Below are 27,142 nucleotides of genomic sequence, written 5' to 3'. Positions count from 1 at the left end.
TTATCTTTACAGAAGTCCTCATGAAGTTCCATACATGTATTAGTGTGGGAAAAGTCCTTTCATTCACATTCTCTTCTTGCTCCTCCCCCTTGCTCTACGTTTATTTTAGACAAGGTTTCAGGCCTCAAACTAGAGATGGTGTCTCAGCCTCCTAAGTGCTGGGATTATAGCATGCTTAGCTCGTTGTCACTAACAGACGACTAGAACTGACTTTAGTAACAGTTAGCGCCAAGGCAGCTAAGCTCAGTGACTACCATGGTGCACTTCCAGAGGGCCTGGGTCCACTCCCAAGACCCACGCGGCAGCTCACAACTGTCTATAACCCAGGTCCAGAGGATCTAACACAATTACACAGACATACATGCATGCAAAACACCAATGCACATAAATAAACAATTGTTTAAATAGTTAGAAATAATTATGATCTGAAAATGAAGAAATTTACATCAGAGGCACATATCTAAATAGATAAAATTTAGCTTACATTATATCACATGCATTAATAACAAAAAAGCCCACTAACTCTGATTGCCAGTCAATAATGTTAAGAGATATTTCACCATTATCATAAAATTTGCAAATTTGTCACTGTTAAGCAGCACCTCTGGCTTTTTTAATTTAGATTTATTCATTTTACTTTATGAGTATGAGTGTTTTGCCTGAATATAATGGAACATAGCCCCAAGAACTAGGGTAATAGACAGTTGTGAGTCAGTAAGGAGGTACAAGGAATTGAGCCTAGGTCCTCTGCAAGAGCAGCAAATGGTCTGAACCTCTGAGCCATCACCTCAGGTTTTTTCTTTTTTTTTTTTTTTTTTTTTGGTTTTTTCGAGACAGGGTTTCTCTGTATAGCCCTGGCTGTCCTGGAACTCACTTCGTAGACCAGGGTGGCCTCGAACTCAGAAATCCGCCTGCCTCTGCCTCCCAAGTGCTGGGATTAAAGGCGTGCGCCACCACGCCCGGCTTATTTCTGTTACTCTTAAGACTTTTTCTTTTTGGCTCACAATGAAAGAAAAAGTACATATAACATGCACACTAAAGCCCCCCCAGTACATATAACATGCACACTAAAGCCCCCCCAGTACATATAACATGCACACTAAAGCCCCCCCAGTACATATAACATGCACACTAAAGTCCCCCCAGTACATATAACATGCATACTAAAGCCCCCCCAGTACATATAACATGCATACTAAAGTCCCCCCACATGTTGCTCCCTAATCACAAGCCCTTCCCGTGCCCCTCAGGAAAATGCTATTCAGAAAAGGAATCAGTTTTACTCTGGATGTGTGTGGTACGAGTTCAGGGACCTAAACCAAGGGCATGCTTTCACAGCAAGCGTTTACCACTCCCATCTCCAGTTCCTAGTCAGAATTGTTTGACAAGCATTTCTTTGTTTTAATTTGTATCAGTTATAATCCTTAAATGGTATTCTTTGTTCTCTGTTTTGAAGTTTACTAAAGTCCTACCACATGTACTTGTGACTTGTCTACTACTTACTATGTTTACAAGATGCATTCATGTTAGTGGCCAAGAATGTAGCGCACGAGCTCTCTACAATAGTCCACTCCAGAAAAGCCATAACTAATTCAACTAATCAGCTGATAAACACTGTTCTGTTCCCAGCTTTATTATAAATATTTCTGCTGCACATGGTCTTCTAGTAACTCAAGCACATAAATAAGATTTTCTTCTGTAGTCTAGAAGCTCAACTACCACAAAGAGCATACACATGTTAAAATTTACTAAGCATCGTCAAGCTGTCCTCCAAAGTGGCTAAATCAATTCACCTTCTTTTGATCTCCTCACCAAGGTTGCACTCTAGACATTACTTCACTAACCTGGTAGATGTGGCAAATAGCTTCTGGCTTTATTTTTCATTTACTGAGCAAATTGAACACTGCTTTGTATTTACTGGCCGTTCAAACTTGATCTTGGTGAAGTACCACTGAGTCATCTGTCTGTTATTACTGACCCATAGGAATTTCTTATACACTGTGGATACTAATCCTTATTTATGATTCTTCTGTCTTCATGTACTATTACAGCATCATGATGATATATCTAGTATGTATTTTCTTTAAAAAGAAATTATTTTTATTTTATGTGTATGAGTGTTTTTCTAAATGTATGTCTGTGCACCATATGTGTGCAATGCCCGTGGCGGCCAGAAGAATCCTCTGGAATAGGAGTTTGAGGCAGTTGTGAGCTGCCATGTGGGAACTGAGCAACAAGCCCAGGTCCTCTCAACCACTGAGAAAGCTCTCATAAGCATGAATTTCCAACAACTTGATTCTGTTAAAAATTGGTTGGGTTACTTGAATTTGTGGGCATTTATCGATTCTGAAAATTCTAGGATGTATTTCAAACTACTTCACCCTGACCCACACTCGCTTTGTGGGCTGTCCCACCTTTGTCACTATGGCAATGTTCTTGGCATCTCTCAGAGCTCCTGATATGACTTACATTTTCTACTGTGTTTCTACACCCTGTATTTCCTCCCATCGGCTCTCTAAAGTGCCTGCAGCTGTCTCTAACTTGTTACTGACTGTTACCTACAATCCTCAACAGGTCAGTTTCTGCTATCAGGTTCTTTCAGCTCACTTTCCTTGAAAGGTTATTAGTGGATATGAAGCTGGGATTTTAAAAAGTAGTTTTCTCTAGGGAATATGCATTTGCTTCTTCCAGGGACACTGAAAGAACCCTAGTCCAAAGAAACTTCACATTCAGTCCTTGGCCTGTAGGGTACATGGTGTTTGTGAATTCAGGCTTAAATATATAAAACTTGCTTGTGATTCCAAATTCTCTTCAATAAACTTTTACCTCTCTCCCTCATTCACATCAAATCATTTCTTTGCAGGGAGAAGAGGAGGTGGGGAGAGATCCTCATATTCTGAGATACTGTCTTACAGCATCAGCCCTGAGGCACTCCTAGGTCTTTGCCTTCAGCACCCCATGCTAGTGAGCTGGGGAAGCTAACAAAGAAATCTAAATGCAGCAAACTTTCTAGAAAACAAAATCTCTGGATCCAGCTTACATTCAGTGTGCTAGGTTCACTGGTGTTTGTTTGTTTTTGGTGTATGTGTGTTTGGTTAGTTTTTCAAGACAGGAGTTTCTTTGTGTAGCTCTGGTTATCCTGGAACTGGCTTCTGTAGAGCAGGCTGGCCTTGAACTCACTGAGCCCCACCTGCCTCTGCCTCCCGCTGCCGGGATCAAAGGTGGGTGTCTGCCCTCCCTCAATTAGTTCAGCACTTTCCTTGAAATTCTTTAGTGAAAGCATCTTATCTGATACAGACAAATGCTGTAATATTTATAGATGAAATGACAGTTCCTGGGATTTGCTTTAAAGTAATACAAAGAAAGTTCATAGAGGGGTAAGATTTACCATGATGTAGTTTTTTGAAGGTAGATGAAAGGCATGCAGGAATTGATGCTTGTATAAAAATTTTTTTAAAAAAATTACATGAAAAGTTTAAAAACAAGGAATAAAAACAAAAACAAAAATCAGAAATGTCTGGTGGTGTGCACCTTTAATCCCAGCACTTGGGAGGCAAAGGCAGATCTCTGAGTTTGACACCAGTCTTGCTCTTACAGAGCAAGTTCCAGGCTAGCCAAGGCTACAAAGAGAAACCCGTATAGGCGTGGGAGGGGTCAGATTTTTATTCTGTTGTTGTTAATGTTATTATTCTGTTGTTGTTAATGTAGTTCCTAACCCCAGCCCTTTTGCTTTTCCCCTAGAAATGAACAGGTATGCCTTCTGCCTCGTTCACACTGCCTCGTTCTATACTGCAAAAGACTGCTCCCTCTCTGTTCTTTCTAGTTAGTTTGGTCACATCTCTTTTCTTCTCTCTCTTCTTTCTTTCTTTGTTCTGTTCTTGTTTTCTGACTTAGCTTTGGATGTCCTGAAGTTTACTACACAGATCTCCCTGCCTCTGCCTCCATGGTAGCGCTTCTTACAATTTTACAAGTAGCAACCAAAATGCAAACTCTTTTTTTTTTTTTCTTTTTTCAGGAGCAGCTGAAACTCCATCTTTGTTACTTTGTGAATTATTGATTCTTTCCCTGGGAGCTATATATTATAATCACACCAAACTAGAATCTTTAAAACAAATAACATTTATTCATAGAGTGGATAATGTCTATCATTAAGAAAATAATATGAGGGCTGGAGAGATGGCTCAGCAGTTAAGAGCACTGACTGCTCTTCCAAGTTCAATTCCCAGCAACCACATGGTGGCTCACAGCTATCAGTAACAAGATCTGACGCCCTCTTCTGGAGTGTCTGAAGACAGCTTACAGTGTACTTACATATAATAAATAAATCTTTAAAAAAAAAAAAAAAAACAAGAAAATAATATGAGCCATTAATTTAAAAGACAGTTTAATTAGGGGCTGAAGAAATGCTTCAGCATAAATACCAGATTAACTTTCATCTGGGAGGAAAAGAGAAGCAGAAGAAGAGGTAGAAATAAAAGCAATTCTACGACATTAAGATCATTCTTTACCCAGTCTGTAGTAAAAGGAGCTCCATTTGCCATCAAAATTCGAACTTCGTCATCTTGACCAGCTCGTGCCGCTTCTAAAAGCTTCTTCCCCAAATCTACCAGGGACATCTAAATGAAAGACATGACTGACATCAGAATTTCCCATTACATACAGCGGTATGACTTCCCTTCATTTGTAAGTCCATTCTCAGTTATCCTTTCAAATATGGTACTGTTAATCTAAAACTAGTGATCACACAAAGCAATTTATATTTGGATTCCTGAAATGTATTCATTTCTCTTCTCACTAAGTTTTTGCCTGAGCAAAGTTGGTTTAAATTCTTTACATATGGCAAGCAAAGACAGATGAGGTAAGGAGTCAGATACTGTGAGTCTACGGAAAAAACTGGCAACTGTTTTTATTAGCGTACAGTTAAAGTATAAAATACTGTCCTGTTACTGATACTCTACCGTAAGCTTTTCTGAAATAGTGTGTTCAAATTCTAAAACAAATGTCTTCTGCTCTGGTGATACAGTGCACACGAAAAATCTTCCAGAAACAAGCACAATTCACACAAGTGCAAGTTCTAAAATGGAATTGAATGGTCTTATGAGTAGTTCATATGTCTCACTAAGAATCTATAAGGAGAATTAATCTTGAATTTAAGAATTCACTAAAGGACTGGAGAGAGGGCTCAGCAGTTAAGATCACCAACTGCTCTTCCAGAGGTCCTGAGTTCAATTTCCAGCAACCACATGGTGGCTCACAACCATCTGTAATTGGATCTGATGGCCTCTTCTGGTGTGTCTGAAGACAGCAATGGTATATTCATATGCATTAAATAAATAAATAAATCTTTTAAAAAATCTCTAAAGACTAATGTCCCAGTCAGGAAGGAAGGAGGAAGAGGGAGGCAGAGAGGACACTCAGACGTCTATGTCAGGAAAGGCCAGGGCAGGATGCTATAGGTGAGCAAAGGTTTGAGGTGCTCAGATTTCAGAGATAGTCATTCTAAGAAAAAAGAAAGTTTCAAGTCCAGAAAGCCTTCCTGTTAGAAGCTTAATCTGTGATACTGTATAAAAGAAAAACAGGGAAGACTGTAGGCCTGTGGGAAAGTGAAAACATGGGATCTTTTTGAGATTCAGTAAGAAAAAGCTGCAGCTGGGATTCAAATTTGTCTAAAAAAGAAATGCAGTGCACTCACAGGGTTAAAGTCATTAAGGAGAGAGACCAGAGCAGCCGCTCATGTGAAGAGCTGTCACTCAAGAAGAACCCATGAGAAAGACCTTGGAAAGGTTATCTCTTCCAAGAAGGAATAAAACATGATACATACTTGGAAGAAAGGAGAAAACTATAAGAAACTCTACCTTCTGGAAAGAACTACACCAAATTGTGGCATGTTTTAGTAGGTTCTGTAATATGAGAGCATGCACACCCTGCACAGGACGAACCACAGAAGGCCATGAACACCAGGTGGGCACACAGGTGGGATTTCGTAAGTGCTATTCCATGTGTAAGAGTTCATATTGTCCCCTATGGTGACAACTGCAAAAGCTGATATAAGCAGCTGTAGAGTTTATACGAGTTTTTCTTTGTGTGTTTTGTTTGTTTGCATGTGACACGTGCAACATTTCTTTTACCTTATCCTTCTGGGGTTTTTTTCCCCCTCTCTCCCATTATCTTTTTTTTTTTTTTTTTTTTTTTTTTTTTTGGTTTTCCGGGACAGGGTTTCTCTGTATAACCCCTGGCTGTCCTGGAACTCACTCTGGCCTCAAACTCAGAAATCTGCCTGCCTCTGCCTCCCGAGTGTTGGGATTAAAGGTGTATACCACCACGCCCGGCTCCCATTTTCTCTGTAACACAAGATCTTTAATCTCTGCAAACACACTAAACTTCTGATCTCTGATAAAGGTCCTTCCTAGAGATCATCTATCAGTAACCAGCACACCAAAAGGCAAAGGAACCTTAAGCAGTAATTTTCCATTAAAGACTATATAATCTAGCCGGGCGGTGGTGGCGCACGCCTTTAATCCCAGCATTTGGGAGGCAGAGGCAGGTGGATTTCTGAGTTCGAGGTCAGCCTGGTCTACAGAGTGAGTTCCAGGACAGTCAAGGTTACATAGAGAAACCCTGTCTCAAAAAAACAAAAACAAACAAACAAAAAACTATATAATCTGTAAAAGAAAAGCTGACCTCTCTCCTAGAAGTATAGCAAAATCTAAAGTACTAAACACAGTATCTATAAAGTAGATGAGCCAAATTTCATTTCAACGTCTCTAAAATAAGACTTATCCTTCAAATAAGAATTTTTAAATTTTTACATAAAGAAAACACTTTACATTGTTTATACAGCTAAGCAAACCCATTTGGCATGTATAGTACCAAAAAGAGCAACATCTGGAGAACAACTACACAGTGCCAGACTACAGTTTTCTTGTCTAAAGTTAGTCTTTTATTCACTTTGATTCCTACACATTCTGGAAAGTAGGTCCTCTGCCAAATTCAAACTTATCAGGAACTCATTTTCAAATCCTGATTTCTTGATTCTCTATCCATTTTCTTTGATATCATGCTATCTTCTATGCATAGGCACACATTTTTGATAGTTATTTGTAAAGCATTTAGCATATCTGGAATTTGCACTCTTTACAGACTCCTACATATACACTCCACTTCAGATTAGCTTTGCAAATTATACAAAGGCAGAAAAGGGAAGAGGCTTTTTAATAAGAGAAATTACATTTATAAATGATCTGTTGTAGGACATAAGGACATCTCTAGTTATAGAAAATTACTACTTATGCTGTACAACATATACCTTCTATTTTAGTTGATGATAAAGGGCTATATACAATGGGGGGGAAAAAAGAAGCCTAACTCAAAACAAAGATGGGGAGAAAGCATAAATAAGAACCTAACACAGTGGTAAAAGAACAAGGTGACCATGCAGTCTTCAAAAAGAACGAACTGTGGACTGTCATTGACATGTAAACTAATTTCTACTGTAGTCTAGTAGTGTAGTGACTAAACCTTATACTCTTACACACTGCTCTGTTATGTATGTCAACAATAGCAAACGTGAACCAGCTTTAACTTAATTTAGTAAATTTATTAAAAGTCCTAAGAATACAACAAACCCACTAATTAAATTACTACCGTTCTGTTAACCTACTGTAAAGGGGAAAAAATAGATAAGTTATAATAAAAACAATCTAAAGAAAGAAAAGTCGTTCAGTTAGAGAACCTAACACCACAAAAAGCAACTATTTAATTAGTCCAAAGTTATATAAGAAAATCTATGTGATGCTCAGTCAATAGGCATACTTTAAATATCAAAACTTAAAGAACAAAATATAATCAGGTGTGTTAGCACACAGATGACTCTCAGAAACTGTGAGGCTTAAGTAGATAAAAGAATCATAAGTTCAAGACTAGCTTGGACTACACAGCCTGCCTTGGGATATATTTGTATCATACTAGTGGATCATTTGTTAATATTTTTAGTGATATATACATATATTTTTCTAAGTATATGTGTATATATAGTACTAAAATTTATATATCTATATATAAAATATATATATAAAATATATATATATAATATAGTACTTAACTATGAACAAGTGATCTAATAGTATGGTTATGGGGAAATTTTCCATTTTATAGTCTCTGTAATTTCTATGGATCAGATTACACTGCACAGCTGTCAAGTAAGTAAACACAACCCTGAAGAAGGACCCACATGCCTGCCTTTCTAAATAGGAGGAGTGGAAGAAAATGAAGGATACTGCAGAGCACACTTGATGACCTACTTAGAGGCACTACCATGGGACATTTGCGTAAATATACTCCCAGAACTTCCCCATGTTTCAGTTATTCAAAACCTACCGTATTTAAGACCCCGGCACTGAAGCTATTGTGATTTTTTTTTCCTTTGGTTTGTTTGTTTTTTTCGAGACAGGGTTTCTTTCTCTGTGTAGCCCTGGCTGTCCTGGAACTCACTCTGTAGACCAGGCTGGCCTCGAACTCAGAAATCTGCCTGCCTCTGCCTCCCAAGTTCTGGGATTAAAGGCGTGTGTCACCAAAACCATAGACAATATAACAGATTTAAGTCACTACACTAAGTCAGTGGGTCTCAAAAGTATCAACATTATCCCCTAGAGGACCGTTGTTCACACAGGGAAGCATTGGAGAGATTAAAAGGTGGGGAAGGCTCTAACATGTACTAATGGTCCTGTCAGAAATACTAACAAGTCTCACAATGGGGACAATCTCAAATGGCAAAGAACAGTCTCATGTTCTGGGTCTTGAACTGGACCAGTAGATACTCTTAACCGCTTAGACATCATCTCCCCAGCACTAAAACTGTATTCATTTCAACTTAAGAGAAGGAATTAAATACTTTAAAAAATACAAATGGATCTAACAGGAAGAAAATACATGAGATTAACATCAAAATCAAAGATGCTCTCATTTTCTTGCCCAGACAAAAATTTTTTAAAACTTTAAATAATGAAAAATATCAAAATATAGCAAACATTTTTCTATGCTCACCTGAAAACACAATGAATTCTGACTGGGAGAAATTCAGTTGCATCCAGACAATGAAAATGCCAAGAGTCTGGGAGCTGGTCAGCAGGTAGGAGGGCTGCTGTGAAACACGAGGACCAGAGTTCAGGACCCATAACACCAGGTGGATGGGAGAGCCTAGCACCTACAAGGTGGAGATAAGGCTAGCCAAATTCATAGTGCTCTGAGTTCAATGAGAGTCCATGCCTCCAATAACTAAAATGGCGAGCAACTGTAGACACTCAATTTCAACCTCTGGCCTTTATATGCACACATGCATGTGTACCCATATATGTGTAAATGTACATACACACATGTACCATATACACATATACCTAATGGGTCAAGTTTTCAGGTCATTCAGACTGTTTATCTACAACACGTTAAATCCTCAGGAAAAAAAATAGTATTAAAAAAATAAGGGTTAGCAATTAAAATATAGAACTCATCATTTGATTTCTCCATTTGAAGAAAAATTAGTAAATTTTATTGACTGCCAATATGCCTACTACTGTCTGTGTGTTCCATCACCTAGTTTAATACTCCCTTTCTCCTTGAGACTATGAAATACCCACTACAGTACGTTCCACCTTGAGTTCATTTACTGTTTATGAAATGCTTATCACTGTCTAGCATGAACCATTGCTTTCCTTAAATTAAAACCTAAGATCCACCTAGAAACTTCACTTCTCAAGAGCTACTGGAGATCACAAGAATGATACACACTGAGTGCCATCTAGTGGCTACAGGATCGACAGCTATACAGGCATACAAATTTAAATGTCATCTTCAATACTTTTATTTAAAAACATTTACAAATAATATGTAATGCATTAAGAATCAAGACTCTAAATTGTATATAACATAAACTGAACTATGTAAAAAAAATCCACAGAAAAAGAACTCAAAACAATAAAGCATAATAATAATTAAAAATATAAAATTTCCCACTATTCTGTAAGTTTTGTGCAAGGAACACATATTACTCATGCAATTAAAAACATTTCTATTAAAAATCTCTACATCAGGGCTAGAGAGATGGTTCAGGGGTTGGGAGCACTGACTGCTCTTCCAGAGGTCCTGAGTTCAATCCCCAACAAACACATGGTGGCTCACAACCATCCAATGCCCTCTTCTGGTGTATCTGAAGACAGCTACAGTATACTCACATATATAAAATAAATAACCTTTTTTTTTTTTTTAAAAATCTTTACATCAAAACTAGGTTACAGGTAAGCTTTAAAACTTTTAATACATAATGTTAAATGTTGAAAGCATTTGTTTTAAATAGAAGAAAGATGTAAAATTATTAACATGTATATAGCTGTATGTATGAAATATTCTTGGCAATCAGTCAGTAAGTATTTGATTGTCAAAATTCTCATGAGAAAAACCCTTCAGGGGCTGAGAGCTGACTCAGTAGTTAAGAGCACAGTCGCCCTTTCAGCGAGCTTGGGTCAGTACCTAGCACCTGCATTGGAGCTCATAGTAATTATAGTTCCAAGAGACCTAGTGCCTTCCTCCGGCCTCCATGGGCACTGCACATACTTGGTGCACACATACACATACGTGCAGGCAAATGCTCTTACACATAAAATAAAATAGTAAGACAGTCCTCAGAATCTTGTCACTTCTCACTGTTGTCCCCAGCATACAACAGAGGAAGAATAAGAGGATTAAGTGCACTCGTTTTCAACTGAAGTTCTGTATCTTTAACTTTTTGTCTTCTACTTTAAGAGAACACAGAGAAGTGTTTGAAGTAGAAGGCAATATGCCATCTAAGGATTTGGGTGTGGTCTCTCCTCCCTATGTAATTTTTTTAGAAAGGAAAAATGTTCACTATGTCCCCTTTTCTTTTCTGGAAAGTCTTCTATGTTGCCAAGGATGGCCTCATATTCAAGACCCTCCTACCTCAGGCTTCTGAATGCTAGCTAGATGTGCTACCATCTAATTACTCAACCCACATATATCTTAAAAACAAAATAAGAGCTGGAGATGGAATTTGGAGATAGGGGCCCTGTGTTCAACCCACCATCTCTCTCTCTCTCTCTCTCACACACACACACACACACACACACTCATTCATATTCTCTCTCCTCTCTCTCCCCTCTCTATCCCTGCCCACCCACCCCCAAATCTCTCTTTTCCCTTAACCATTTTGAAGTAAACACAGTAGTGAGCTGAGGCAGGAAAAAAAAAAATCACCAGGAGTTCAAAGCTTGTCTAAGCTACATAGTGAACTTCAAGGCATTCAAGGCTACATAGCAAGATGTTGTTTCAAACATTTTTTTATAATAAAGCTAAAGGTTTCCAATGGATAGCCTGGAAAATAAGAACCCAAAGTAAATACAATGGAAAGGGACTCAAAAGGTTGATGGCCTCAAGGCAACAGCTGTGCCAGCCCTGGAAAGCAAATCCGACTGGAGCATTAGGACAGAGGCTGCAGGAAGGTGGTCGCCAACACTGGCCTGTAAGCCTTCTGGGAAGGGACTGAAACTTTCAATGGAGAGTGTGGGAAACATGAAAATGGATATAAGGTGGCTAAGTAAAATATTAAAAGAGGCACAAATTCTCAGAGAAAAGCAAAAATAGCCGGGCGTTGGTGGCGCACGCCTTTAATCCCAGCACTCGGGAGGCAGAGGCAGGCGGATTTCTGAGTTCGAGGCCAGCCTGGTCTACAGAGTGAGTTCCAGGACAGCCAGGGTAACACAGAGAAACCCTGTCTCGAAAAACCAAAAAAAAAAAAAAAGAAAAGCAAAAATAGTAACTTTTTCAGTCACACTGTATATTAAGCATAAAAGCATAAATTATAAAATGTAGGCTAAGCAATACTCCCCAGTAGTCTACTCCAGAACCTGTGTTAACTTACATGGGAAAAACAGAATTTTACACACACACACACACACACACACATAAAGAAGGAAGTGGGAGGGACTGAGATGATGAACATAATCCTGACAGCACGTGTGTGTGTGTGGGGGGGGGGTGGCAAATGAGGTGAGCTGGAACATGAGAGTGGGAGTGTGCAGGGGAGGGAGAGAGGGAGACTAAACTGAGATTAGTTTGAAAATACTGGAAGGGTCACCATTCAAGAAATAGCTAGGCACAGTGACAAACCTCTGTAATCCCAGCAATGGAGAAGATAAGGCAAGATGACTAAGTTCAAAGCCAGCCACACGGCCATCTCAAAGAAATTAAAATAGCAAAAAAGTATCATTGTGCTAATGTGAACTCCACACTACCACTGTACAAGAACCAATTTATCTACAAGGTCCCCACTCCTACAACCATAACCTTGATCCCAAAGCTCAGATCTCAAGGGCAAACATCCTATGATAACACAGAAAGCGGAGCAACACCTGCCTCAGGGTAAGCCTGTTTCGGGAACTAGGACCTGACACCAGATTTCAATTGAAGAGTCCTTCTTACTACTGTTAAGCTTTTCAAGACGGATGTGCCTTGTCCCTGGGAATCTGGGGGAAATGCTCATCTTTTTTCTCTACTGCATTCTTTTATCCACTTCAGCAATGCAAGCCTGCTCAAAACCAGTGGTGCTCTAGAGTGCATGCTCCTGCTCAGGGACCCTCTCTTCTCTAGTACCTGCTTGCCCTGCCTAAAGCATGCACTTTATGTGACCCACCAACTAACCACCACTAAATGAAGGTACAGTATAATACTAATACACAGCATCATGGGTTATACATCCATGCGTCTAAGAATGTTTTTCCCTTGAGACAAGGTCTCACTGTATGGTCCTGATTGGCCTAGAACTCACTTTGTAGACCACGTTTGCCTTGAAATCCCAGAGATCTGCCAGTCTCTGCTATCTTGGTGCTGGGATTAAAGGTCTAAAAATGTTTATACACCTCCAAGCCTAGCCCAGAGTGGCATACCTCCTGGAACAACGGCACACCTCCTGGAACAACGGCACACCTGCAAATCTTTCCCAAACAGTTCCATCAGTCATAGAACAAAGACATTCCTGACCAAGGCTTACAGACTTATTTTAAGTTTATAGAAGAAAGTTTGTTTGCAGTAGAATCCTGGGCCCTTTACATCACACTTGCAGCAGTCTATGGGGGCCATTCTCATTCAAGCCATCATATTCCTCTCCCTGGTCCCCATATGCCCTTGGTCATATTATAATGCAAAATGCATTCAGTCCAACTTCAAAAGTCTGAATAGTCCTTCGTAGTCTCAACATGTTAAAAAAGTCCAAAGTCTCTTCTATATTTGTAACCCTTTGTAAAAGCAAAAACAAATTACATCAATCCCAGCTTATAAAGGTACAGTATGTGCACACATGCACACTCATTCCAAAAAGAAGGAAAGGTGACATGTTGAGGAAATACTGGACCAAGCCAGCAAGAACGCAAGCCAGCAGGGAAAACTCCAGATCCCAGAGCTTCAAGTCTGGAATCAGAGGGCTTTTAGATGGCTCTGTTCTTCCCTCTTTTCTGACTGAAACACACTTCTCCTGGGCATGCTCCATTCCCTGTATGCAGGGCTTTGTTAGCAGGTATTTCATGGCTCTGGCATCTCAGAGACCCCAAAACAATCCATGTATCACACGGCCTCTCAGGCTCTCCAATGGAGGGACACAGGTAGATTTCACAACTTCTTTAACTCATGTAACCTTCATGACTCTAAATTCATGTGGATGCTGCTGCAAAGGTTGGCTGCCAATAAAAGCCATGAACTATTTCTTTAGTGGAAATTTCCCGTTTTTGTTTGGTTGGTGGGTTTGGTTTTGGTTTTCTCAAGACAGGATTTGTCTCATGGCCAGCCATGGTGTTGACTATGTGGCATGGTCATTAGTAATCACTCTTAGGCAGGTCTACAATGAAAAGGAGCAAATAGAACAAAAACAAATACAAAAATGTACAATTTGAAAAGAAAAAGAACATGAAGAAACTCAATGTTAGAGCCCAGACTTGTGCAGATAAAAATAGCAGATTAAAACGAGGCCTGATCTGAGCAAAAGGAGCGGCGCCCTCAGGGAAAGCCCCAACCCGGCTCAACTGAAACAACTTTCTGCTCAGAGTTAAGTGAGGTACCAAATACTTTTGACCCTAGAATTTGGGATGAAAAGGCAGGTGGATCTGTATCAGTACAAGACCAGTCTGGTCTTCATAGGGAACTCCAGGACAGCCAGGGCTCTTTAGAGAGGTCCTATTTCAAGATCATATCTTAAAAAACCCAAATAATAATTAAAAAAAAAGAATTTTCGGGCTGGAGAGATGGCTTAGCAGTTAAGAGCACTGACTGCTCTTCTGAAGGTCCTGAGTTCAGATCCCAGCAACCACATGGTGGCTCACAACCATCCTTAACGAGATCCGGCACCCTCTTCTGGAGTGTCTGAAGATAGCTACAGTGTACTTATATATAATAAATAAATCTTATTAAAAAAAAGTCTGCTCCTAAAAAGAAACAAATAAAAATTGTTGCAAATGTGATTTAAAGGGATTCCAGGATTCTACTCCAAATAAACTCTCTCTTTTATCAACTTAGATTCATGTCTAAGCCTTGGCCATGATGTTTTGTTACAGCAACATGTGAGTGATACAGAAGTCGGTACCACAAGTCGACTGAAGCTATGAAGAACCCGACCATGCTTATGTTCTCTCTCTCCCTCTCTCTCTCTCTCCCTCACCCTCTCTCTCTCACACTCACACACACACACACACACACACACACACACACACACACACTTTTTACATTTTTTGAGGAATGTGGAAGACTGGAATTTTGGACTAGAAAAGCATCTAAATGCTGTAATCAAAAGTTTAAAGAGCCAGTCTAAGTCTGAAGGCAGCAGTCTAAGCTGGCCCAGTTCAACAGATCTTGAAGGGAACAATACTAACAATTGTGCAAGAGGCAAAAAAAACTTTGGCAAAAACATGGCTGGTGTTTGCTCATGTCCTAAGAACTTGCCTAATGCTAATGAAAAAGTAATGAACTAATTTCTTGGGCATAGAAAAAATGTCAAGCCTGCACAGTGTTGCGTCTATGCCATGGTTGTTAACAAGTTATACAGGTTTACAATGAAAAGGAACATGTGGGACAGAATTATGGTTTGGAAAGAAATGACCACTGTAAAGTTTAATGTTATACAGTCAAGGCATGTGCTAGAAGAGATGCTACAACTGTTAATTAAGGTTAGCACTGTAAGAAAGCAAAAGGGGAGAAGAGAAGAGAAGAGAAGAGAAGAGAAGAGAAGAGAAGAGAAGAGAAGAGAAGAGAAGGAAGTATAACAAAAATCAGTCTATAGTTCAGACTTTTAAAAAAAATTTGTATTTAAACAGTGCGGTGGTTTGAATAGAAATGGACCCACTAGGCTCATAGGATTTAAAAGAATTAGGACATGTGGCTTTGTTAGATGTCAAGGAGGATGGGTTTTGAAGTTTCAGATGCTTAAGCCAGGCCCAGTAGCTCTTTCTTCTTCCTGCTGCCTGCCATTCCAGATGTAGAATTTTCAGCTTTCTCCAACATCAAGTCCACCTGCATGCCACCATGTTTCCCATCATGATGATAATGAACTAAGACCTCAGAACTGTAAGCCAGCCCCAATTACTTTCCTTTATAAGAGTTGCTATAGGAGTGGAGATGGCTCTGCGGTTAAGAGCACTGACTGCTCTCTTTCAGAGGTCCTGGGTTCAATTCCAGCAACGACATGGTGGCCCACAACCACCTGTAATGGATCTGATGCCCTCTTCTGGTGTATTTGGAGATAGCTACAGTGTACCCATATACAAAAATAAATAAATAAAAATTAAAAAAAAAACAAATAAATACTTCTTTAAAAAAAAAAAAAAAAAAAGATGCTCGGGAGGTAGAGGCAGGCAGATTTTGAGGCCAGCCTGGTCTACAAAGTGAGTTCCAGGACAGCCAGGGCTACACAGAGAAACCCCGTCTCGAAAAACCAAAAAAAAAAAAGTTGCTATAGTCATAGAACTTCTTCACAGTAACAGAAAGACAAGTAGATATGTATCAGATTTCAATTTCTCATGAACCATGACACATCATTCTAGTGATTTAGAGCCAGTATTCTTTTAAAAATTTAAGCATACAACAGTTACATGTACACATATGCACAAAAACATAGTAATGAGTACAAATGACCACCATGTGTAACATTTTTCCTACTGTGGGTATTGAGGACTGAAAATGTGCTCAATAGTACCTCTCCTTTGATGTGAGGCCCAGCAGAGTTTTTAAAAACTTGAAAACTACTTTGATTGTTGCTATATAGGTTTAAAGACATGTCTCAGGGAATTGTCTAACATGCCAAGCAGGCACACCCTATCCAACCCACTTAGGATCTTGAGTTTCTTCAATCCAGAACATGTTCTCACTCTGGTGCCCAAGTATCAAGTCTCTGACCACTCAAGTGGCAGCCATATTACAGGCCCCCTCTCCTTACCTAACTTTGTTCCTTTCTATTCTACTCATACCCAACACCAGAAACTGTTTACTACGCCCTCCACTCAAATGACAGCCCCTACAACAAAGACTTTGTCTTGGTTTTGGTTTTTCAAAACAGGGTTTGTGTGTATCCCCGGCTGTCCAGGAACTTGCTCCAACTCAGGAGAAATCCACCTGCCTTTGCACAGCCCCTCCTCACCCTCCAATGCTGGGAGTAAAGGCATGCACCAACACTGCCTCACGGGTTTATTTTACTCATTACAAGATCTAACAGAGCCTGGCATGGACAAGGGTGTCTGAGTACATTTTAAAATGGAAGGAAAAGGAAGAACGTTACCAACAAGGAAACAGAAGTCTCATGATGCCTCAGAGTAAGGGATAAAGTCAAAGAAGCAAACGTAATAGGAAAAAGTATGAGTGTCAGAAAGTAGACTTTATCCTGCAGACTCCTGGGGGTTATTCAAAGTGTTGATTATCCAAACATTTATTGAGCACAGGTTCAATCCATGTTGCTTGGCAGTGGTGAGTGCAAAGGTTAGTGGTGGAGTGGAGGGTGCAAAGGCCAGAACCAAACCCTCTTCTTGAGCTCTCAGGAGCAGATTTGGAAGTTGAGGGGAATGATTCTCAGTCACATTCAGGCTGGACTCAAGAAAGGAGAGTCTTAAGAAAATTGATAGATATAAAGGAAAGTATGTATCATTGACAACTTCAAGATAGGAGGGGGAGAAAAACCGGGAACTGATAGGAGCCCAGAAAGTAATACATCTAAAGGTGATGCAAAGTCCTAAACTTCCACTAAACCCTGAGCCTTTACACTCTCATTAGCAGCCCAAAAAGCTTTCTGGGAAAAAAAGGGGGGTAGAGGGTAGGATGCACATGATCTATCTTATCATTAGCAGGAATGATGACATTGGTAACAGAACCAACCACACACACACAAAAAGACAATAATCAAAAGGGATAAAGAATAGAATATTAAAGAGAAATAAACTTAAGCACCTTTATGAAATCAATCAACAGGGGGCTGCAGTATGGCTCCGCATGGCTCAATAGTCAAAAACACTTGCTCTTGCAGAGGACAGCAGTTTGATTCCCAGCACCCTCATGATGGTAGTTCCAGGGCATCTGCTGCCCTCTTCTGATCTCTGCAGGAACCAGGCACACACACAATGCACATACATACATTCAGACAAAACATGCACACGCATAAATCTAAAATTTCCTAAAGTTAGGCAAATATCTATATTGGCTTCATATAATTAAGATAAAGACAGTTATTCCTCTTAAGAAGTCAGGAAAAGTAGTAAAAGAAAACTATACCTGGGCTTTTAAAAATAATGAAATAAGCCGGGCGTGGTGGCGCACGCCTTTAATCCCAGCACTCGGGAGGCAGAGGCAGGCGGATTTCTGAGTTCGAGGCCAGCCTGGTCTACAAAGTGAGTTCCAGGACAGCCAAGGCTACACAGAGAAACCCTGTCTCGAAAAACCAAAAAACAAACAAACAAAAAAAAAAAAACAATAATGAAATAAAAGGAATGAGGCAGATAACTAGAGGAGACCTGAAGTTTATTTTCTTCTTCCATTTTATGTCTGTACATTTGAAAGCAAGGGAAATAAACCTTCACAGATAATGACACAATGAGAGGAAAATAAAAGTTAAATGTGGCAACTAGATTCCTAAAAATACAAGATTCCTCTTTAGTTTAGTCCACAAAATGGCAGAACGGTACACACCACAATGACAAAAAGCTTATAGCCTGGATTTTTTCCAGTAAGTAGAAGTTATCTTTATCAACTGAGTCAAACAGGAACCGAAGAAATCAGGAAAAAACATTAGACTAACAAAACTATTAGCAAGGTGCATGGGACTATCTGAAATTGTTCACTGTCAATGTAAAGCGGTCAAGAAATCCTATCACTGAACTTCTTCACATATGCTGCCAGGTGAGGTCACACTGAAGAAATCAGTGGTGGCAAGTTTTGATAAAGGGAACACAGAAATATGAACGTGACTAATGTCAAAATGCACTGGTCAAAACTGTCTTCAGTCTGAGCCACACAGAACAAAATGCTCACAACTGACTGGCTTGCAGACAAGAGCCATGGATCTCTCGTAGTTCCAGAAAACAAAGTCTAAGATCAGGGTGGTACGGGTCAACAGCATTCTTTTTCTGTGCCTTCACATAGAAGGGGAACACTACCTGTCTGCAGTCTCTTTGTAAGGGCACTAATGTCATGCAAAAGGGTTTCACAGTTGCCCAGAGTTGGTGGCACACACCTTCAATCCCAGCACTCTGAAGCCAGAGGCAGGTAGATCTCTGGGAGTTCCAGGACAGCCAGGGCTACAGAGAAACCCTGTCTCAAAAAAAAAAAAAAAAAAAAAAGGCATTACATTTCTCATCTACCCAAAACCATCATCTTGAAGATTCAGAGTCCCACATGAATTTCAGGAGGGCACATTCAGATCACAGTATTAAGAGAAGGACTGGGGCGGGAGGTCTTACAAATGATCAATCAGTTACATAGTCATATAGGTAAGATTTTACATAAGCCATTTTGAATACAAAGGGAAACTTTTATGCCAAATGTTTGGATATAAGTGCCATAGACACAAGGGAGACAACAGCGTTTAAGAAACTACACATCCAGTACTTTTCTTTTTTGAATCTTGGGGTTTTTATCTGGAAGGTGAGACAAGGTTTCTTTGTGCCCTGGAACTTGCTCTGTAGACCAGGCTGTCCTTGAACTTGAGATCTCTGCCTCCCCAGTATTGGGATTAAGGGGATATGCTACCATACCCAGCAAATAGTTTTCATCATGAAAGAAATGACCTAAGTCTAGTGTACAATATTATAATTTTATGGTCTTAACCACTTCGCTCCATCTACCAAGTAGGAGGGGGCTATATTAGAAAGGGGTACCATGGTAACCCCACTCACTGCTTTTAAAGAATCACTACTATAGTAGATTACCAGACTAGTAGTAGCTCACCTCTCTAGTGTAATGAGATTTAAACACCTAACTTTAATAGACACTCAAAATTCTTCTAGAAAAAGATACATTGTATAATTACAGTATCAGTGGATTTAACATAATTTAAAAAAAAATAGAAGTATTCACAGTTGCTGGTGAGTTGGCTCAACAGGTAAAGGGTATTTTTAATGTACACAGCACATTTAATGCACAGCAACAGGATGCCCTGTCTATATGCCACAAATGTGCAGGAGTGGGGTCACACACCCCAGAACTAAAATTATAAGCAATTGTGAGCTATCTGACAAGGGAGCTGAGAACTGAACTTGAGTGCTCTGAATGAAGCATGGATCTCTCCAGCCCCAAAGATTTCTGCAACCAAGCCTGGCCTGGCCTGAGTTTGATCATTGGCCCCACATAGTGAAGAAGAAACCAGCTCCCAAAATGTCCTTTAACCTCTAGTTAAAGTGCCAGGGCTCTCTCTCTTACACTGATACGAAATAAATAAAAACACAAAAACCTTACCAGAACCCACCGCAGGGCATTTAGTATATCCCACTTAGCCTAAAAACTTGAATAATTTCCAGCTAAGATAGATATGTTTGAAAGACACTACAATGAACTCCTTCCAAAGGTTACATAACATTAATTTGCATATATGTATGTATGTATGTACAAATACATGCATATGCATACACACACACACAAATTCCAAGATTATTGACTACAAGGGTTCTCAATAGTGGGGCTGAGACCCCATAATAACTGTGTACTAGCTTGGGCATGGTGGCTCATGCCTGTAAGCCCAGCCTGTAAAACTGAAGCAAGGGAATTACTCCAAGTTCAAAATCAGCCTGGACTACACAGTGGATTTGGGGAAAATTAGAGCTAAATTGAAATTAAGGAAAAAAAAAAAAGTAAAATTTACTGATCTATTAATAACCTAAGGCAGCAGTTCTCAACCTATAGGTTGAGATCCCTTGGGGTGAGGGGTGGGGTCAAACATCACTTTCACAGGGATTGCCTAAGACTACCTGAGACAGATATTTACATTACAATTCATGATAGTTGCAAAATTAATTACAAAGTAGCAATGAAATAATTTTATGGTTAGGGGTCAACAAAACATGAGGAACTGTATTAAAAAGTGACAGCATTAGGAAGTTGGGAATCACTGCTCTAAGGCATCATTGTGATCACTTTATATGGAAGAATTCATGTAATTATCTCTACTGTACAAATGAGACAACTAAGGCACATAGGAGTCAGTATCAGCTCCTGTGATCAGAAAAGCTTCAACTGGTATTCGTCCACTTTTTTTATATCAGGATAAATCCAGTCTTGTCTCTGGAGAACTTCCTTTCTGCCTACCTCCCTACTGCCATAAGCATGCACATAAAGATGCACTAACCTTGTGGACAACACTGCAGAGCTGAGGAAACAGGTTCTAACTCTAACTTCTTCTGACACTGGATTTATCTTTTACAGGGATGAAGAAACAATCCTCCTCAGACAAGGAAAATGATAATTACAACTGACCCGAAGTTGAGACACTAGTGTTACAGAAATGTAATTTTTAGTTAAAAAGCCACTGGGTCACTGGAAAGCTACCCACACTCATATTAAGACTGCAATTATACATTTATAAACTAGAGCAGAGAAAGTAAATGGGTCCCAACACATAAAATTTATGAGACAGTAATACTGACAAACCTTAATTTGTACACTATATGACATGTATACAAAGTCAAATAGATATATTTGTCAATATGTAAACAAGTTCCTAGATGTCCAGAACTTGCCTTGACATGAGTCTCTAAGATAACCGGTGAGATAAGGATTGGACATCATCAGTGCATTTACTAACAAGACAACTTGCAAGAAACTTGAGCTCACTCAAAAATTAATTTCTGACTTAAAATTTCATGTGACAATTTTAGAATTTGTAATGTTTGCCTCACCTATACATAGAGATACCACGTGTTTTTAAAATGCTGGGGGAGGGAGGGAGGGGAATAAAAATCAGGTTAAAATTAAGATCCAATTTTTATATGCATAATAGCAAACATTAAAATGCACCTGGCACTTTCTGACAATGAAATGAAGAATGGCCAGGTGCTTCCTGTTGCTGAAACAGCAGAGGCCAACTGACAGAATCAGACTAGGGTCGTAAGAAACCACTGGAAACTCCGCTTCCTTCCAAAGCCATTAACCCCAAACTCATCTTGAACTATTACAGATTAATCACCCACACCCAAGAAACCCAGACTGAGTCAGGGAAGAGGCTAAGACTTACACATGCAAAGTATATGTGCATTTTGTTTCAGCAAACACCTCACTTCCCACGGAAGTCTGAAGCGCCTAGGATGCACGTGTCCTCGTGAAAAAGATACTTACACACAGGTCTTACACGCTGATTACGTGTACATCGTTAAGCATATGAATTGGAACTTTAAAATGTCTTGTCACTTGCACTATTTCCAGATGTCAAGGCTACTGGTAAATTAAAATCTGAAATGCTTAAGCATATAAATGGCCATCTTTTAAAAAGTTAGAGGCCTCTCCCCCAAACTACAAGAATCATTCTTCTCATTCATATTTTAAGTTTGCCTTTCACAATATCCTGATCGTACTTAACATGCTGAATAAGGATGGGATATAGCATGCTTTTTAAAAAGAAAAAAGCATAATATATACATACAGTGTTTTCCACTGGCTATGTGGCATATCACAAGACTGCAAAAATTGACTCAAGAATATGTTTTCTGTTAAACTAGGCATTTAAAAAAAAAAACTTTCGAAAGTGCAAAACAATGTGACTCTTGCCTAAGTCATGAGTTGACACGTAACTTTTGATTTTTGACAAAATAATAAAAGCGAATAAAGGGATAAGAGCCATCAGTTCCCTTAAAACTTAAAGTCAGAGTCTGAAGGCCTAAGAGCCAAAAATCTATCAGTTATATTTAAATTAATCTGGGTGAATCTCTGTGATAGACTATCGTCTTCGTACTAAATTCGGTGCGTTTTCAATTCTGGGAAGGCCACTACTTCCCTAGAAAAAGTACACCACCGTTCTTTTTTACCCCCAGATAAAAATTACATTTCAGAAAGTAACTTGCCTGAATAGACAACAAACCACAGTGTCTGCAGAAAGAACTCTTAAAATTTACTCCCACGTTATGAAGCTCTCTTTCAGAAGTACTGTGGTCTCACTCCCTGCTTTAAAGCAAATGTGTCTGCTAGACACAGTGGAAATGGGCTTAAAGCAAAAGCTTCAAGGGAAAAAAAAGCCAGCAGGTAGGCCCGCTTTCCTTCACTCTCATTTTGGAAATGCACACTTCAGGCTAAGCACGCGGCTTCAACGCCATGGGAGAGGTTCACAACAGCACACTCAACACCGATCTGTGCCCAGGCAAGACATGACCGACGAAACTCGCGGCTTCTTTCCGCACCCGCGCTCGCTTGGGTTCCGGTGGCGAAGTCTCCGGGGCAAAAGTCTAGGCCACTGAGAATGGTAGGCTCCGTCCCTTCGGGACTGGCCCGTCTACCCTGCCCCGGCCCGGCTGTTCGGGCCGAAACCCGAGCGCCCCGAGCTCCGCGGGGCCCAGCGGGGCAGCGCGGCCCGGCCTTCCCTCCCGCTTGTCGTCGGCCCGGCCAGGCCAGGCCCTCAGGCCGCCGAGACAAAGGAGCGGGCGGGGACAGCGCCGCCTCTCCCGCCGCCTGCCCCGCCGGCCCGGACCCCCACGGCCATGGCGACCCCACCGCAGACCTGACCCGTGGGGCCCGCAGGAGGCCGCGGCGCCTGACCGAGGAGGGGGCGGCGGCCGCCACCATGTCTGCCGCCCCTCCCAGAAGCCAAGCGCCGGGCGGACAAAGCGCGGCGGCGGCGGCGGCGGCAGCACGGACACCCAGGCCGACCCCGCCGACCCCCGCCAAACAAGCGGGGCCAGGAGCCCCGGAAACCCGGCGCCTTAATGCAATAAACAGGAAATCGCGGGGATGATCTGGGTTCCGGGGGAAGTGGAATTATTTTTTACCAGCGAAGAGATCAACTTCCACATCCGGTGGTAACAGGGCCCTACACAGACCCGCACTGACCTGGAAAAGCTTCGGGAGCGGCGGCGGGGGAGCAGCGGGAGGAGGTGCGGGGACCGCGGCGCCTCGGAGCCGGCAGGGCAGACGCGGCCCCGCCACACACAGAGCGCTTCGCTGCACAGGGCGCTATTTTCCGAAAATGCCGCGTCTGCTCGGCGCCCAAAATCCCCACCGAAAAGTCCCCGTCGGCGCGGAGGGACACGGCGGCCGAGCTCCCAGCATGCCTGCGGCGGCCTCGCCAACCCGCGCCCGTTTCCGCCCCACTGGCCCCGGGAGCGAGCCTGCCGCCGCCCTCCCCCAGCCCCGTTCCGGCGGGAGAAAGGGATGAGAGAGTCTGCTTCTGACTTTAAACGGGGAGAAAGGAAATAAGCCATTTCTAGCGTTCGGCCACACAAAGGCTGCGGCGGAATGATCCGCGGGGCGACCGCAAGTCCCGGCTCGCCCGGCGCCTGCGCGGCAGCGGGGTGAGCGCTGCGGCGGCCCTGTGCGCGGCTGGGTGTTCCGCGTCGCGGGGCGGGATGTGTGGGAGTTAGGGGTGCGTGTGCTAAGTTCTCCCCCGGCGTGACATGGAAAGTGCCAGCATTTCGGGACGCTTGGAGCTTGGACTTGACTATGGGGTGTTCTAGCAGAGTCCCGGCAGGCGGAAGGGCAGCCGGGTACCTAAGATTTAACTTACCGTGGTCCTGGAAGGTACCCGGAATCGCTGGTTGTGGGGCCTGTGCAGGAACAAAGGATGTCTGTCCTCTTCACCTGGTGTAAACTGGTCGTGTGTGACGTGGATGTTTCTGTGGCTTTTTTTAAATGTTGTAATAGTGACGCTTTTCTCCTGTCTCTATTGTCAGGATTTTGTTGATTTGTTTTCGAGGCAAGGTTTCTCTGTAACAGCCTTGCCTGTCCTGGAACTGGCTTTGTAGACCAGGGTGGCCTCAAACTCAAAAGAATCCGCCTGCCTCTGCCTCTCAATTGCTGGGATTAAAGGCGCGTACCACCATGCCTGGTGTCGTATTTTACTTTTAATGTACCAAGAGTTTATTGGGAGATGGTGATTTGTGAAGAAAAAGCCTTATAAATTTACTTCACATGCGATTTTCAAAGTTCCACTTTGATATATTTCACCGAAAAGACCACTACCCGTGGAACTTTTGGCATCAGGTATCTAGGAATGAGAATATCGGAGACAACCGAGAATAACCTAGGAGCAAAATGGCTTAAATGAGATCCAAATTGTTTACTGACTTCATTTGTGTTTGTGTGTGTCTGTCCTCAGATAAGGACACTTGCCCTTCTTTTTTGGTTTTTCGAAACAGGGTTTCTCTGTATAGCCCTGGCTGTCCTTGAACTCACTTTGTAGACCAGGCTGGCCTGGAACTCAGAAATCCGCCTGCCTCTGCCTCCCGAGTGCTGGGATTAAAGGCCACCACGCCCGGCTGCCCTTCTTATTTATATAGTGAAAGTTTGTAGCCAGTGTGACTAAAACATAGCAAAGTAAACAGAATGGGAGAGCATAGTTCATGTTTTTTCTTCTGATTTAATATTTTATTTCAGGGGTTTTTGGTTAGGTTTGGTTGGTTGGTTGTTTTTGAGATAGGGTCTCGCTGTGTGAAGCTCCGACTGCTCTGGAATTCACTCTGTAGACCAGGCTGGGCTCAAACTCAAAGAGATCTACCTGCCTCTGCCTCCCAGGTGCTGGGATTAGAGGCGTGTACCAATACTGCCAGCTCTTATGAAATTTTTAAAATTGTTATCCTTTCCATAATATTTTGAGTAAATATTAATTGTGCTATAGCATCTAGACAAGTATACATCATGAGTGATTCTGCCAGAAAAGCTGAATGTGTGATCTCAGGAATATTCCCCTGCCACACACAGACGCACACAGTAACCTAGCAGAGGAATCAAAGAGCTATATAGAAGCTGTATAAAAATCAGGAATAGGTGAAGGCCACGCAGTCGAAGGGGACAGAGGTTTAAGAGGCAGGCACTAGAGAGATGACTGCGATCATTCCCAGAAATGGACCTGTAGAGGCTGAGTGACCTCCTTGAATGTCACCTTAATGAGGTGGTGTTTTTGACTGGTAGCTATTCAGTAAGAACGCCCCTGGCATGGAGAAGCAGTAGTTTGGAAAACTGACTACACAGGTTGAGGTAGTCACAAGTAGGAATCAAGGAAATCACAGCTGCTTGTTAGGAATTTGGAGAATGCTTGACTGGATGTGAGAATGCCTGAAGGAGATGTTGAAGGTGACTCATGTTTGTCAGAGTACGTGAGGGATGGCAGTGTGTTCACTGAAAAAAGCAAAGGGAGAGAGGACTGTGCTAGGAAAGGTGAAGCTTCTGGGTGACCATGGGAAGCCTATGGGCCTGTCTAATCCGCTCTGGTGTTCATTCCTTCAGCAGTGCTGGAGCGCCCATTCTTTTTTTCTTTTTCTTTTTTCTTTTTTGAGACAGGGCTTCTCTGTGTAGCCCTAGCTGTCCTGGAACTCACTTTGTAGATCAGGCTGGCCTCAAACTCAGAAATCCGCCTGCTTCTGCCTCCCAAGTGCTGGGATTAAAGACATGTGCTACCAACGCCCGGTGTGGAACGCCCATTCTTACAGTCCTGTTCTGTGAGCTAGAGAAGATAAAAGTGGCAGCTAAGAACATGGCTTCAGCTACTGTTGCTGGTAAAAGGAAGAACAAGAGTTTTAAAACGGAGAAGGATAATATCCTATAATAATTTCACAAAATGAAAGGGTAACTGCATAAAGTCGTTCTCCGAGTGAAAACAAAACAGACAAAATACTGGCACTTGGTTCCAAGTAGTCTCCCCTGAGGTGGTGTATGAGCTAAACCGTCACTGGGAAGAAGTTGGGGCAGTTAGTGAAGTTTAAGAATACCTCTAGAAGGCCAGTAGGCTGACGTCTAGGGGAGCAAAGGGAAGGTGGGAAAGAATAAAAGTCTGCAGCTTCCGGAAGATGAAGTCACCGTTGAAAGTTTCAGGAATGTGGAGAAAGCAGATGGCTCCATGAAAGTTACTAGACATACTCTGTCTTGTTCATTAAGTGTGGAGTGAGGGGAAAGGAATCAGTAGTGCTGTCTGAGCTTTGAGTGTGATTGCCTGAGCTACTAACGTCAGGTAAAAGTATAAGCTGCACAGAATTTTGTAGTAACCTCATTAAAAGTAAACGTGAGTCAGGGACACACACACATACACACACCCCTCTTTAATCCCAGCATTCCAGAAGCAAAGGCCTCTTGTTGGATCTCTTGAGTTCAAGGCCAGTCTGAATATATAGTTCCAGAACAGGTGAAGCAATACAGAGAAATCCTGTCTCAAAAAGCCAAAAGAGAAAAGAAAGAAAGTGAAATTAATGTCTTTGATCTATACGAAGTACAGTTTTATTCCTTTCTCACTACTTGAAATCTAGTATATAATTTAAAAAGCATATCTCAATACTTGATTTCATAAAATTGAAAAGTTGGTTTACCTATCCACCTGGCTCCAAACATTAAAAAGTTTTGTAGTGATTAAGCCATGCTTATCTTAATTTTAAACTAAAGGTTTTAAAAATAAATTTCTGAGCCGGGCGTGGTGGCACAGGCCTTCAATCCC

The 27,142-nt window shown here is 41.4% G+C and overlaps 1 protein-coding gene across 8 annotated transcripts in view; it reads right to left on the bottom strand.

The window, feature by feature from the left end:
• The window catches only part of Gabpb1 (GA binding protein transcription factor subunit beta 1), a 49,582-nt gene extending 25,333 nt beyond the window's left edge, over window positions 1-24,249 (bottom strand). For 2 of the 8 annotated variants that reach the window (XM_029471824.2, XM_029471812.2), the window contains exons 1-2: window positions 23,493-23,517; window positions 4,509-4,616 (exon numbers count right to left, since the gene is read on the bottom strand). In XM_029471824.2, the coding sequence (XP_029327684.1) occupies window positions 4,509-4,616; window positions 23,493-23,516 (132 nt within the window). In that variant the 5' untranslated portion in view covers window position 23,517. Of the gene's footprint in view, window positions 1-4,508; window positions 4,617-9,042; window positions 9,854-21,751; window positions 23,438-23,492; window positions 23,519-23,553; window positions 23,745-24,226 lie in introns of those variants that run through there. The other 6 variants (XM_021184730.3, XM_021184721.3, XM_085834459.1 and 3 more) reach the window with 6 other exon arrangements.
• Between the last annotated feature and the right edge of the window lie 2,893 nt (window positions 24,250-27,142).

Source organism: Mus caroli, unplaced genomic scaffold (genome assembly GCF_978045245.1).
Source record: "Mus caroli unplaced genomic scaffold, Mus_caroli_1 scaffold_2, whole genome shotgun sequence".
In the NCBI taxonomy this organism is placed as follows: domain Eukaryota; kingdom Metazoa; phylum Chordata; class Mammalia; order Rodentia; family Muridae; genus Mus; species Mus caroli.
Note: the sequence above shows the minus strand (reverse complement) of the source record. Positions and strands in the feature narration are given on the sequence as shown.